This window comes from Dryobates pubescens, chromosome 22 (assembly GCF_014839835.1).
Source record: "Dryobates pubescens isolate bDryPub1 chromosome 22, bDryPub1.pri, whole genome shotgun sequence".
Taxonomy (NCBI): domain Eukaryota; kingdom Metazoa; phylum Chordata; class Aves; order Piciformes; family Picidae; genus Dryobates; species Dryobates pubescens.
Genome location: NC_071633.1, coordinates 16,594,788 through 16,607,858, shown reverse-complemented (window position 1 = coordinate 16,607,858; position 13,071 = coordinate 16,594,788). Strand labels below are relative to the sequence as shown.

Sequence of the window (13,071 nt, the reverse complement as noted above, 5' to 3'; positions counted from 1 at the left end):
TGGAGTAGTGGGACAGAACAGAAAGATGCTGCTGGAAGTGTTACCAGGTGCCACTGAGCGTGGTTCCTTAGTCATGCTTGTCTCTGCTTTCTCCCCAGCTCGCTGGAGGCATCATCCTGGGAGTGGCCCTGTGGCTCCGGCATGACTCACAGACGACGAATATCCTCTACCTGCAGCTGGGTGACAAGCAGGCCCCCAACACCTTCTACGTGGGTGAGTAGGTCTGAGGCTGCTGGCATCGCTATGCAGGTGTCATGCCCTGAAGTGGGGGTGGGGTGGGACTTCAGCATGCCCCAAAGCATGTTGGACTGAAAATACCTTCCACTCCCTTCTGTGCTCCCTGGAATATCCCACACTGTGCCCTGAGGTGCTGGCTGTGGCCCAAGGGTAGGATCCTAGATTGCTGTGGCTCAAAGTGCCAGAGCCATGTGGTGGCCTGGCAGGCTTTCTGTGGTGCCATCAAGCCACAGCAGGCTTGGGAGGAGGGGGGCTCTCTTTGGAAGGGTGCCTCCTTTCCTCTCCACAGAGATGTGAAAGTGGCTGTTGGAGTGGCTGGCCGTGGAAAGCAGAGCTCGGTGCGCTCGTGACTCATGTTCTCCGGGAGGGCAGGTGGAGCCTCTCTGTGTTATGGTTAAGCTTAGCAGGAGTTTTATTAATTTGACAGCACACTGGCTTGCTGGAGGATGAAAGCCCCTGGGTTTGCCCTGCTCTCCCTCATGGAGCAGCAGCTTGCAGGAGGAGCTGGCTGCCAGGCAGGGGCTGACTTGGGAGTGCAAGCTGCCGGGGCAAGGAGCCATCTGATCCAATGTCATGCTCTCACCTCTAGCTGGAATTACCTTCTGGATTTCCCTGCTTGCCCATGGAGCAGCATACCTGACCCTTCTCCCTGGCTGTGCTGGCTTACAGGAGGCACACACACGCTGTAAATAGTGTGTAAATAGTTTTCCTCTCTTGCTGTCTTCCCTCTCCTGCCTCACACCCAGAGCATTTCCCCTGTGTAGTTTTCAGTTGTAAAAAGACAAAAGGGAACTTTAAAGCAATTAAGCTCTCTCCTTTCCAGGACCCAGCCCAAACATCTCCTTCCTTTTAGGGGCCAGCAGCTGATAACTCACTAGTTAGCATATTTCTCCCCAAACCTGGGGCACCTGGAGCACAGGGACTGTCCCCTCCCCTCCTGCTCCTTGGGCATCTTTCACTCTTCCCCCCTTTTTTTTTGGTTTCTGTCTTTGTCCCCAGCCTTGGCTGTTCAGAAGGCAATGAGGAATGGACCATGGATCCCACCAGCACACTGCCTTTGAGGCCCATCAGCAGTCCAGGATTTGAGCCTGGCTGCCTTTTTGAAGTTGCATTCAGCAACAGATCAGCCCTGGATTCCTTCTGGCAGCTGTAATTTCCATGCAGTAATAACAGCAGAGCATTTCTTTCAGCTGCTGCCTCTCCCAGCCAGCCTCTGGAGTCTGAAGACTGGGGTTTCTTGTTTCTTTTTTCTTCTTCTTTTCCTTTTTTTTTCCCCCTCCCTTCTCCCTCCCCCCTTCCCAGTACAACTGATACTCCCTCCTTTTTCTCCTCTGGCATCCAAGATACACATGCACACAATGTTCCTGCTTTGGGATTGGGAACCTTTCTGGGGTTGGCCTCCAGAGCTGCCTTGTTTAGGTTTTTTTGGGTTTGGGCTTTTTTTCCCCCTCCTTGCAAACTGCTTTTTGGTGTCTGGCACAGGATGCTGGTCCCAGGATCTGTCAGGAGGCTTTTAAAAGGCCAGCCAGGCTTTGCTGCAGTGCTGCAGGGCTGGGGGAAGCAATAAAACCTCTCAGAGGAGGAAAACTGTCACTGTAGGGTTTGTCCTGAGGGAAGGAGGAGTGGGAAAGCAGCACTCTTGGGGTCTCCTGGTTTCTCTCAGTGTCCCAAAGTTGGAGGTGTTTTGTTAAAGGCTGTGTGTGTGTGTTACAGGAGGGGAAGAACAATCTACACAGCTGGGTGGGGTGAGGGAGCAGGAGGAGGATGCGAGTAGCAGGGCAGCCAGGGGGCTACCAGACATGATGCTTCTCTGCCCTCAGCCTGCGGCAGGAGAGGAGCAGTCCTTGCTCTCAGTGGCAGCTGCAGCAGCTGCTCTTGCAGCTTCCCTGGGCATAGGCAACTGTTCCCCTGTTCTCCTCTCCAGCCCATGAGGAGAGAGCTCCTGGGTTGGGGTTTTCTCCCCCCTGACCCTTTGGCACTGCACCTAGTGAGCTGCCTTGTGGGCTGGCTTGGGAGGTGGTTAAATGGGCTCTTGTTCACGAGGTTTGCCTCAGTGCAGCTTGCAAACCATCTGAGCCCCTAACCACTTGTTGCAGCCTTGGCTTTTGGCACTTTGATTTTGGCTGTGGACACAATGCTTCAGCAGCTGGCGAGTTAACTGCTTCAGTGCTGGGAAAAGCAAGCAGTAGCAGGGGCTGGGGGTGGCTGGAGCACTGTGGTTTTGTGACCATAAAGGAAAATAGTTGCTCTTCACCTGAGCTAGGCTCATGGTCTAATATGCATTTATTTGTTCTATTTGTAGTTGAGAAACTGAAATCCTTCCTGTCCTTGTCTTTAGGCTGGGCAAGGTGTTGATAGCAGGTCAGAAAATGTCCTTCCAGACAGCTTAGAGCCATTGCTAAGTTGGATGTTAACAGCTGGTTAACCACTTCTCAGCTATCGATTGACCCTACATGTAAATTCTCATTAGACAAACAAACAAGCAAACCCCACCAAAAAAAAACAACAGCAGCAACCAAAACTGTGATTCATGTAAGTTCTGAGAGCTGTGGGAAAAGGCTGAGCTGCTCCACCTCTGTGGCTACCAGCACAAACTGGAGCAGTCTGATCTCTCACCAGTAAGTTGGTGCTGTGGTGTCACTGGTTTTAGGAGCCCCTGGGGATCCTGAAGAGGCCAGGAACACTGGACTTGCTGCTTTTGTTCCATTTCAGTGGGATGATAGTGAATCATAGAATCACCAAGGTTGGAAAAGACCTCAAAGATCATCAAGTCCAAGCTGTCACCACAGACCTCATGACTACTAAACCATGGCACCAAGTGCCACATCCAATCCCCTCTTGAACGCCTCCAGGGATGGGGACTCCACCACCTCCCTGGGCAGCACATTCCAGTGGCTAACAACTCTCTCTGTGAAGAACTTTCTCCTCACTTCCAGCCTAAACCTCCCCTGGACTGTGTCCTCTTGTTCTGGTGCTGCTTGCCTGGGAGAAGAGACCAACCCCCACCTGGCTACAACCTCCCTTCAGGTAGTTGTAGAGAGTAAGAAGGTCTCCCCTGAGCCTCCTCTTCTCCAGGCTAAACAACCCCAGCTCCCTCAGCCTCTCCTTGTAGGGCTTGTGCTTGAGGCCTCTCCCCAGTCTCATTGCCCTTCTCTGGACATGTTCAAGAGTCTTAATGTCCTTCCTAAACTGAGGAGCCCAGAACTGGACACAGGACTCAAGGTGTGGCCTAACCAGTGCTGAGTACAGGGCAGAATGACTTCCCTGCTCCTGCTGGCCACACTATTCTTGATGCAGGCCAGGATGCCATTTGCCTTCTTGGCCCCCTGGGCACACTGCTGGCTCATGTTCAGCATTGTGCCAAGGGAAAGCCAGGTCACCCATCCTTCAGGGATCCGGTTATGTGATGCCTGGAGATGGCTGCTGTGCACAACAAGCTTTCAGCAGGGTGGGGACAGAAGCCTCAGCTGTCACTGGCCTCAAAATGCTGGCCTCTGGAAGCTTACATTTCCCCCTGTGCCTGTGTGCTGGAACATCTCCGGATGCTCATCCCCGCTCCCCCTTTTTCCTCTCCTCGCTGCCTGGCCGGGAGCGGAGCGGAGCAGCCGGATGGTCCCAGCTTCGGGCTTGCCTGCCAGGTCCAAAATAGGCAATGTGCCTCCAGCTGCTCGCAGCAAGTGACAGGGTGACACGACCCGCGGCTCTAATTAGCTCAGCCCTGGGAGCGGGGCCAGCCGCCGGGAAGAGCGCAGAGGCATCCCAGGCTGGGGCGTGGCTCCCTGTCTAGCTCCGGGGGTCAGGAGGGGGTTGGGTTTGCTTCTGCCTAGGCTTTTGTGTTTGATAAGCAAATCCTATCTTGGGAGTGGCTTTTCTGGGAGCATGGTGGCACTGGGGGCCCTTGGGAGGGGTCTGGAGCACAGCCCTGTGAGGAGAGGCTGAGGGAGCTGGGGTTGCTTAGCCTGCAGAAGAGGAGGCTCAGGGGAGACCTTCTTGCTCTCTGCAACTACATGAAGGGAGGTTGTAGCCAGGTGGGGGTTGGTCTCTTTTCCCAGGCAACCAGAACAAGAGGACACAGTCTGAAGCTGTGCCAGGGGAGGTTTAGGCTGGATGTTAGGAAGAAGTTCTTCATAGAATGAGAGATTGGCCATGGGAATGTGCTGCCCAGGGAGGTGGTGGAGTCCCCATCCCTGGAGGTGCTCATAAAAGGATTGGATGTGGCACTTAGAGCCATGCTTTAGTTGTCAGGAGGTGTTAGGTAATAGGTTGGATTTGATGATCTCTGAGGTCTTTTCCAACCTGGTTGATTCAATGGCTTTATGTGGATAATGTTTGGGACAGGGTTAAACTTGTCTGCTGAGGCTGCCTCCATTGCCCTCTGGGTATCACTGCTCTGATAGACAAGCAACAGGCTGCGAGTTAATTTTGGGGGTTATTTTTCCTCAGCAGCCAGGACAGGGATTGTAGATCCAGCTCCTAAGCAGGTCAGGCAGCAAAGGCTGTGGGGTAGAAGTGGGGAGAGCTGTAGGCAGCGATGTCTTGGGGCTGATTGGAGGTGGTGAGCATTCTGCAGCAGCACTGGAGGGGAGCCCAGCTAATGGGAACATGGGCTCTCTAACGAGGTGAACCACAGCCTCCTGCTCTGCACAAACAGAATCCAGGACAATGATTTCTGCTCTGGAAATGAGTTCAAGCTGCTTGTCACACAGGCTGGAAGAAGTGGGCCAGAAAACACAGGGATGCTTTGAAGTCTTTCTGACAAAGGAGTCCGCCTCCGAGTGGAACCGCAGGTGCATCCGAGCGCCTGTCCTTGAAGTCAGGGCAGTATCTGTGGCTGCCAAGCTCTTGTGGATGTCCTCAGGAGTTTTGGAAGGGCTGTCATCAGGCTTTGCTGGCCTCAGGAGGGGCTGCTGCACCTACCCTGCATGGGTAAGGATCAGGATGCCTGCCTGAGCTTCCCCATTGCTTGCCTGCTGTTCTTACAGTCTGTGAAGATGCTTCAGCCACTCTTGCCCTGGGACCCAGATGTGACCAGCAGTGCAGAGCATCCCAGAACAACATCCAAACAAACTTCTGCTGGCTAAGTTGTCTTTTCCATCCATAACAACAGCTTTTTTTTTCTTTAATTAGCCCTTTCAGGACTGTCTTGGACAAAAAGCAGTGATGTCCAGAGTTTCAGAGAGACCTTTGTTGCAGAGAGGGTTGTGGTGAGCTCAGGTGTACTGCAAAGGCTCTGGAAGGCAGCAGTGGACCTGCCTGTGAGCAATGGGTAGTTCCTAGGTTCTTTCCACGCTTCCATCCTTGTCCACATCCTTCCAGAAAGATCAGGCATCTTTCAAAGGTGGTGTTCATTGTGGGGTTAGACCCACCAGCAAATCTTTTGCTCTGGGGAGACCTCTTTGTGGCCTTTCAGGACTTAAAGGGGTCAATAAGAAAGCTGGAGTGTTTGGCAGAGCCCATCATGACAGGACAAGGGGTGATGGGTTTAAACTAAAAGAGGGAGATTCAGAATAGAGAGAAAGAAGAAATGTTTCATGCGGAGAGTGGTGAGACACTGGCCTATGTTGCCCTGAGAGGTGGCAGATGCCCCATCCCTGAAACCATTGCAGGTCAGGTTGTTTGAGGCTCTGAGAAACCTGCTCTAGTTGCAGATGTCAGAATCATAGAATCAATAAGGTTGGAAAAGACCTCAGAGATCATGAAGTTCAACCTGTCACCCAACACTTCATGACTAACTAAACCATGGCTTCAAGTGCCACATTCAATCCCCTCTTGAACACCTCCAGGGACTATGACTCCATCACCACCCTGGGCAGGACAATCCAATGTCCCTGCTGACTGCAAGGCAGTTGGACTGGATGATCCTTAAAGGTCCCTTCCAACCCAAACCAGTCCACAATTCTATGAAAGGGCTGGAGAGAAGAGCATAAGAGCCTGGTCTCTGTGTCCTGGAATAAACAGTGGTGAAAAACCACCTCCAGCTTTGGTATGAGGTGCTGCAGCGATCCCTGTGGATGCACATGGCTGGTTCAGCACTGGGCTCTTCTCTCATCCATTTGTGCTCCTTCAGGGCTCCATATGTTGGTGGTTTGCTGGTAGAGAGGCAAGCTGTGGCCAGGCTTGCGTGCTTGGAAGGGGAAACCAAGCTTGCACTTGGCCTCAAACCACAGGGAGCAAAAGGGACAAGTGACAAAATGATCTCTAGGTGGCCCTCACTCTAAATAAGAGCACGTGGATTTTTCTGCCTGGGAAACATGAACTTATTTGCAGTGCAGGGCAAGTTAATTATTTAATCCCCTACAGAAAAAGAGGCTGAGATTTCCTGGCTCTGGATTTTTCCTCCAATCACTGTTAGGTCAACTCCTTCAATAACTGTGGAATGCTTTTGAAGCAGCAGTTCTGAGGCAGAGCACTTTGTCAGCCCTTCCCTGAAGTACCTGGCTTACCTCATACAGATGTGACAATGCAAGCAGGTCTATTTTTTCTTGCTTGCTTGCCTCTTTTTGTTGTTCTTTTTTTTTTCTTAACCTAGAATTCCATTTTTTATTAAGAAAAAAGAAATAAGGCAACTTGTGTTTCGTTGCAGCTCAGTCTGCCTTGCATCCTGAGCAACTCCTGCGACTCATTTACTAACATGAGTGAAGATTTAAGGCCCCACGTTGGTGGCACCAAGGTGTTTGGGGTTCATATCTGTCTGCCTGCAAATAATGTGGTTCTCCTCCTCCTTTGTCCCCTCTACAAGCTGGCTTTGCCACCAGGGACCTGTGCCAAAGAGGGCTTCTTGCTCTTTTAGAGCTGGTTCAAACCAGCTGCTTTGAAAACCTGCCCTATGTTCAGGCATGCAAAGGCCACCAGAAACTTTCTGCCCGGGACTTGGGTTAGAATAGAATAGAATAAGCCAGGTTGGAAGAGACCTTCGAGATCATGGTGTCCAACCTATCATCCAACTACCCAATCAACTAAACCATGGAACCAAGCATCCTGTCAAGCCTCGCCCTGAACACCCCCAGCGACGGCGACCCCACCACCTCCTCAGGCAGCCCATTCCAGTGGGCAATCACTCTCTCTCTGTAAAACTTCCTCCTAACCTCCAGCCTAAACCTCCCTTGACGCAGCCTGAGACTGTGTCCTCTTGTTCTGGTACTGGTTGCCTGGGAGAAGAGACCAACCTCCGCCTCACTACAATCCCCCTTCAGGTAGTTGTAGAGAGCAATAAGGTCACCCCTGGTTCTGTTGCTGAGGGAGACCCCAGGGTGTGCAGAGATGTTCAGGCTGAGGCAGCAGAGGATGGGCCAGTACGTTCCAAGCTGGGTCTCCTGTCATGCACCCCCATTCCAGTCCTGGAGGTGTTCAGCTCCTGTGGGCACAGTGCTGCTGCAAAACTCAAGCCTTCTTCCAGAGTTTCCTGGGTAGGCAGAAGAGACCTGAGTGTGGCATCTCAGCGTGGAGCTGGGTTGGGTGTGGGTGTGCACACCAGGACACTGTTTGGGAGTTTTCTCCACTTCCCTTTTGCTCTCTTGACAGAGGTGTCCTTTACTTCCTTTTTGCCTTGTTCTTGCACACAAGGGCACGTACAGCCTTGGATCTCCCTATGTGAGCTGGCAGCCCCAGGAGAGCTCTCCGTGTTTTGCGACGCTGTTGCTCCATCTGGAAGTCGTTAGGAGCCGTGGAGCAGCGATGTTGTTCTTGGGAGAGGGGGTGGAGAGGAATGAGGGGCTTCCCAGTTGTCATCTTCCAGCAAACCCTCTTTTTCCACTCTCAAGAACATACTCTCAGCTCTGCTGGCTCAATTCCAGTGGGCAGCTGGAGAAAAAGGTCCAGGAGGCCCTCCCTTGCTGGGTGGCTGGCACAGCCAGCCCTTTCCCACTCCTACACTATCTTGGAGGGACTTTCCACTCCTTGCCTGTACCTTGCCCTGTAGTCACAAGGAAGCATGCTGTGGCCAGAACTCCTTGGTATGGAGAGGGTGTTCCAGGCTTCATGGTGTGGCATAGGAAGGAATCTCCTTCCCACCCCCACCTGATGGTCCCATCTCTGCCTGCAGCAGGGGTGGTGGCACACCCAGTGATGTTCAGCATCTCCAGGATGCTACAGAGGCCAGGAGCTATGGCAGGGTAGGCACTGCAGCCCACCCTCCCTCTTTCTGAAGTTTGCAGAACTCTTGGATGTGCAGAGTGTGCCCTGCAGCCTTTCTGTTGGGACAATAAACACAAAACCCTTCTGCTCTCAGCCCCTTTCTAAAGCACATCCCAGGGGGAGGGCAGGCACAGCTTGAAGAGCTGCCAGGGCTTCCTGGGAAGCATGGGGTGATGGTAGGAGGGGTCTTTCTGGTTTTTTTCCCCTCTTTTTGGGTTTGTTGTTGTGGTTTGTTGTTTTTTTCCCTTTGGAAACATTGCCATGGTGAGCTGGGGGAAGAGACTGGCTTCCATTAGCTTAACCAGTTAAAGTTGCTGGGAGAGGATGGAAATGAGGGAGAGGGAATGCCTGTGCCTGGAGCTGCGCAGCATCTCCCATGGGGATGGTGGGGCACTAGGGGAGGCTGTGCAGGGCTGGCTCTCTCCCCTCCTCCCCTTGCTGATTTTAGAGGGACTCTGTTGTACTCATTCCTCCTTTTTATTTGTTTTTCATCATGGCCTTTTCTTAAGTCTGGGTTTTTTTTCTACTTGCCCTTTCTTCTCCCCCCCTTGCTTCTCAGTAGGGACAGGACATGGATTTTACAACCCTGCAGGCACCAGCTCTGCTGCTTTAATGCCAGAGCAAGGACTGACAGTGAATGATGCTTTCTTCTTGCCCTTCCCTGCTCCCAGACTGAATAACCTGCTTCCTACCTGGCCTATAAGTGAAGGGTCCTCCATGGCAGTGTCATCTGCTTAAGCCAGGAGCTAAGCTGTCTGTCTTCCCCACCTAGCACCATTCAGGGAGAAGTGCTTAATTAATATCAGATCCCCTGGGACTGATGTCTGGGGGCTTCCATGTGGCTGTAGCTTTAGGAAGTCCCTGCAGCTGAAAGCAGCACAGCTCTGGTTCTGTCAGGGAAGGGAGGATGTCTGGCTCACTGCTGCTGCTTTCTCTGATGCATCACAACCTGGTGCTCTCGAGCAAAGATCAGATCACTGTTGCTGTGCTTCTTGCTTGGAATTCAGGCAGGAGCCTGTGGCCGTTTGACGCTGTGCTCTCTGTAACAAGGTGGTGAAGCTAAGACAGGTTGCTGCTCCTTCCTAAAGCTTTCTGGTTTAGAATCATAGAATTAACCAGGTTGGAAAAGACCTCAGAGATCCTTAAGTCCAACCTATGACCTAATACCTAACACCTCCTGACAACTAAACCATGGCTCCAAGTGCCACATCCCAGCCTTTTTTGAACACCTCCAGGGATGGTGACTCCACCACCTCCCTGGGCAGCACATTCCAATGGCCAATTACTCTTTCTGGGAAGAACTTTCTCCTCACCTCCAGCCTTAACTTCCCCTGGCACAGCTTGAGACTGTGTCCTCTTGTTCTGGTGCTGGTTGCCTGGGAGAAGAGACCAACCCCCACCTGTCTAGAGCCTCCTTTCAGGTAGTCGCAAAGGTTCCATCTCAACGTAAGATGGAGGACTTACTACTGAAACCACACATCCCTGCAGGTCCTCCTGTGACTGCCTCACCTCTGTGATACAAGTCCCACAGATCACAGCTTGCTTCCCTGGGCAGCTGCTTGTGTGTGGCAGCTTCAGCACTGCTTTACTGCTGCCCTTCCAGAGTAGGGTGCTGGAGGCTTAGGCACCATTTGGCAGTGTTGCACAAGGATGTGGAAGGATGCTGGTGCCCACAATTTGAGGGAATGATTGGCTGGTTGTACCTGTTGCTGCAGCCCTGGCTGTGCCCAGGCCATCTGCTGCTGCTTTTGGAGGGAGCAGCATGGCTGCAGGCTCTGCAGCTCTCAAGCTGTGCCAGGGGAGGTTTAGGCTGGATGTTAGGAAGAAATTCTTCCCAGCAAGAGAGATTGGCCATGGGAACGTGCTGCCCAGGGAGGTGGTGGAGTCACCATCACTGGAGGTGTTCAGGAAGAGCCTGGCTGAGGCACTTGGTGCCATGGTTGAGTTGATTAGATGGTGCTGGGTGATAGGTTGGACTGGATGATCTCGAAGGCCTTTTCCAACCTGGTGAATTCTGTAATTTTCTGTAGTATTTTCTCTTTCCACCACTCTGGTTTTATTTTGTGTTTATGGCAAGCAGCATTTCTTGGTTTAAATCCCTTGAGAAATCTGCAGTGCAAATGAGCTGGGAAGTGGCTTGTGAAAGGCAGGTGGAGCCTGGCTGGGGCAGAATGATGCCAGGTTGTGTGAAGCCCTAAAGGAGCAAAGACCACTTTGGTAAAGAGGTGGTCACCCAGGGTGGGCTGGCAGGAGTTAATCCCATCCCTGATGCTCACATGGTGAGGAGGCTTGTGCTGGAGAGGGTCCCCTCTGACCTCAGGGAGGATAATGTGCCACTCAGGGTGGGGATGACAGGTGCCTTGCTCACAGACACGGAGCCCAAACCCAGGCTGGCTGTCATCCCTTCTGTCTGCCAGGCATGAAAGCTAAGATGTGTCAGGCTGCTTTCTGGGAAAAGGGCTTGGTTGTTCCCGGCTGGGCTGGGTCTGCTGTGACATAGCCCCCACAGCTGCCTGCCACCCAGGCTGGAGGCAGAGACCCCCCCCCCCGCAGCGGCCCCATCCCTTGAGGGGAAGGCTGGGTGTGGGAAAACGAACCCCACCCAAAGCATGTGGCTGGGCGCTTTGGTTGCCTTTGATTTGCTCCTGCAGCCTGGAGCTGCAGCATTGCCACGGAGCAGCACTGCTGGCGTCGCTTGTACAAGACACCATTGTTGTGTGAAACGTTTGGGGCTTGTTTTGAAACAAACTTTGGAGCAGAGTCCTGCTCTGGTGCCTCCCAGGAGGCTGAAGTGTTCTGGCCTTTGGGAACAAAAGGCAACTCCATAACAGCCACTTGTTTGTCCTGGGAATGAAGTTGGCCTTTATCCCAAAAGCCTTCCAGGGTTTTTTTTTTTGTGGTTTTTGAAGTCCTCTCCCCAGCCTGGCTGTTTGTTCCTGCTGCTCCCACCCCACTGGTGGCATCTGTTGGGCTCTGGTTAGGAAACCACACGTGGTGCACATCTTCTTCCCTTCCCTCTTCCACCTCTTGCTCTTTGCTTGCTTGGCAACGGCGCTGGCTCTGGCAAGGAGTTTGTGGAGAATGAGCAGGAAGAGAAGCAGGAAGCCAGGGCCCTGCTTGTCTGTCTGAGGTCTGCACAGCCTGGCTGAGGTGGGAGTTCAGCAAGTCAAATTTGGGGTTGGTTTATTGAAGCTCCACAAATTCCAGCAAGAAGCAAGGAACTAAGGGGGACTTCTATAAAACTGCAAACACCTCTGTTCCCTCTTGGGCTCCTTCATCACTGAGATGCTCACTAGGCTTCTAGCTCCTTATTTTCAGAGTAAAACCCTCCTAACCCCTTCTTAGTGGCTCTGACATTTTCCTGATGATGTCAGTATGAGGAGGCTTACAGTGAGACCAATCATTCACTGGAACAACCTCCCAAGGCCTTGGTAGAGTCCCCATCACTGCAGCTTTCCAGCATCTAATTGGGCAGGGTGCTGGATGGTCTCATCCAGGCTCCATTTCCTGCAAGGAGCTGGACCAGATGATCTTTCTAAGTCCATTCCAACCTGGGCTGCTCTGTGATCTCCTTGCTGTGTTTGTCCAGCCTGGAAGTTGCCTTCAGTGTTTATTCTGAAGAATTTGAGAATAGAATCTGCCCCATCTGTGGGACTGACCTGGTGGTTGTGGTCCCTGCAGCATCATGCTACTTGATCTGCTTCTTCCCCATCTACCTGGGTGGTTAGCATGGAAGGTGACTTAGGTGTTGAAATGACTTGGTCCCAGCCCAGCTTTTTCTTCTCTCTGCTGACCTAATGTGAGGAGAAGTCAGAAGCTGCTGCACTCAATGAGCAGAGCTGATTTTTCCAAGAGGGACTTGTGAGGAAGACTCTCCAGTGGTGCCACCTAAGGCTGTAGGATGGAGAAAGCTGGCACAGTTTGGGTTGAAAACCTAAACCAGCAGCATCACTGGCACAAGCTGGAGTGGTGAGGATTGGGTTTTGGGCATTAGCAGATTCTGGTGGCAACAAGCAGACCTTTTTTTGAGAGATCACTGCTGATCACATGGCTGTTCTTGAAACAGCAGTCATGTGGCATCCAAAAATCTCCCCTGGTTCTGTCTGGAGCTTGGCAGATGTCCAGCAGACAGCCTTCATTTCACAAGATGAGTTCATGCCTTCCCATCTTCCCAGGCCCCTTTGGGGGCCCCTCTGCCCTGCACGTGCCCCCAGCCCATTGCTCGCCACGCTGGCTCTCTGCCTGGCTGCCACCACTGCTCCACCCCTGGGATAAAATCCCCTAATTCTGCCTCAAAACTCTAGCAGCTGACCTGTCCTTTGCAAGAAACTCTCCTGGGGGCAGGACTAGGGCACCTTCCATACTGGGTTCAGTTTTGAGCCTCTCCCTGCAAGGAGGACACTGAGGTACTGGAACACGTCCAGAGAAGGACAACAATGGTTGGATGTGGCTGTGAGCAACCTGATCTAGTGTGAGGGATTCCTGCCCATGGCAGGGGGGTTGGAACTGGATGATCTTTGAGGTCCCTTCCAACTCTAACAATCCTATGATTCTATGGTGGTGAAGGGTCTGGGGAGCAGGCATTATGAGGAGTAACTGAGGGAAGTGGGGTGGTTTAGCCTGGAGAAGAGGAGACTCAGGGGAAACCTCATTGCTTGCTTCAACTCCCTGAAAGAGGTTGTACCAAGGTGGGGGTCGGTC

General features: G+C 52.5%; 1 protein-coding gene across 1 annotated transcript in view; it reads left to right on the top strand.

Annotated features, from left to right (window-relative positions):
- The window catches only part of CD81 (CD81 molecule), a 41,745-nt gene that overhangs the window by 13,899 nt on the left and 14,775 nt on the right, over positions 1–13,071 (top strand). Inside the window, exon 2 of the mRNA XM_054171992.1 lies at positions 99–213. Coding sequence (XP_054027967.1) covers positions 99–213 — 115 coding nt within the window. The remainder of the gene's footprint in view (positions 1–98; positions 214–13,071) is intronic.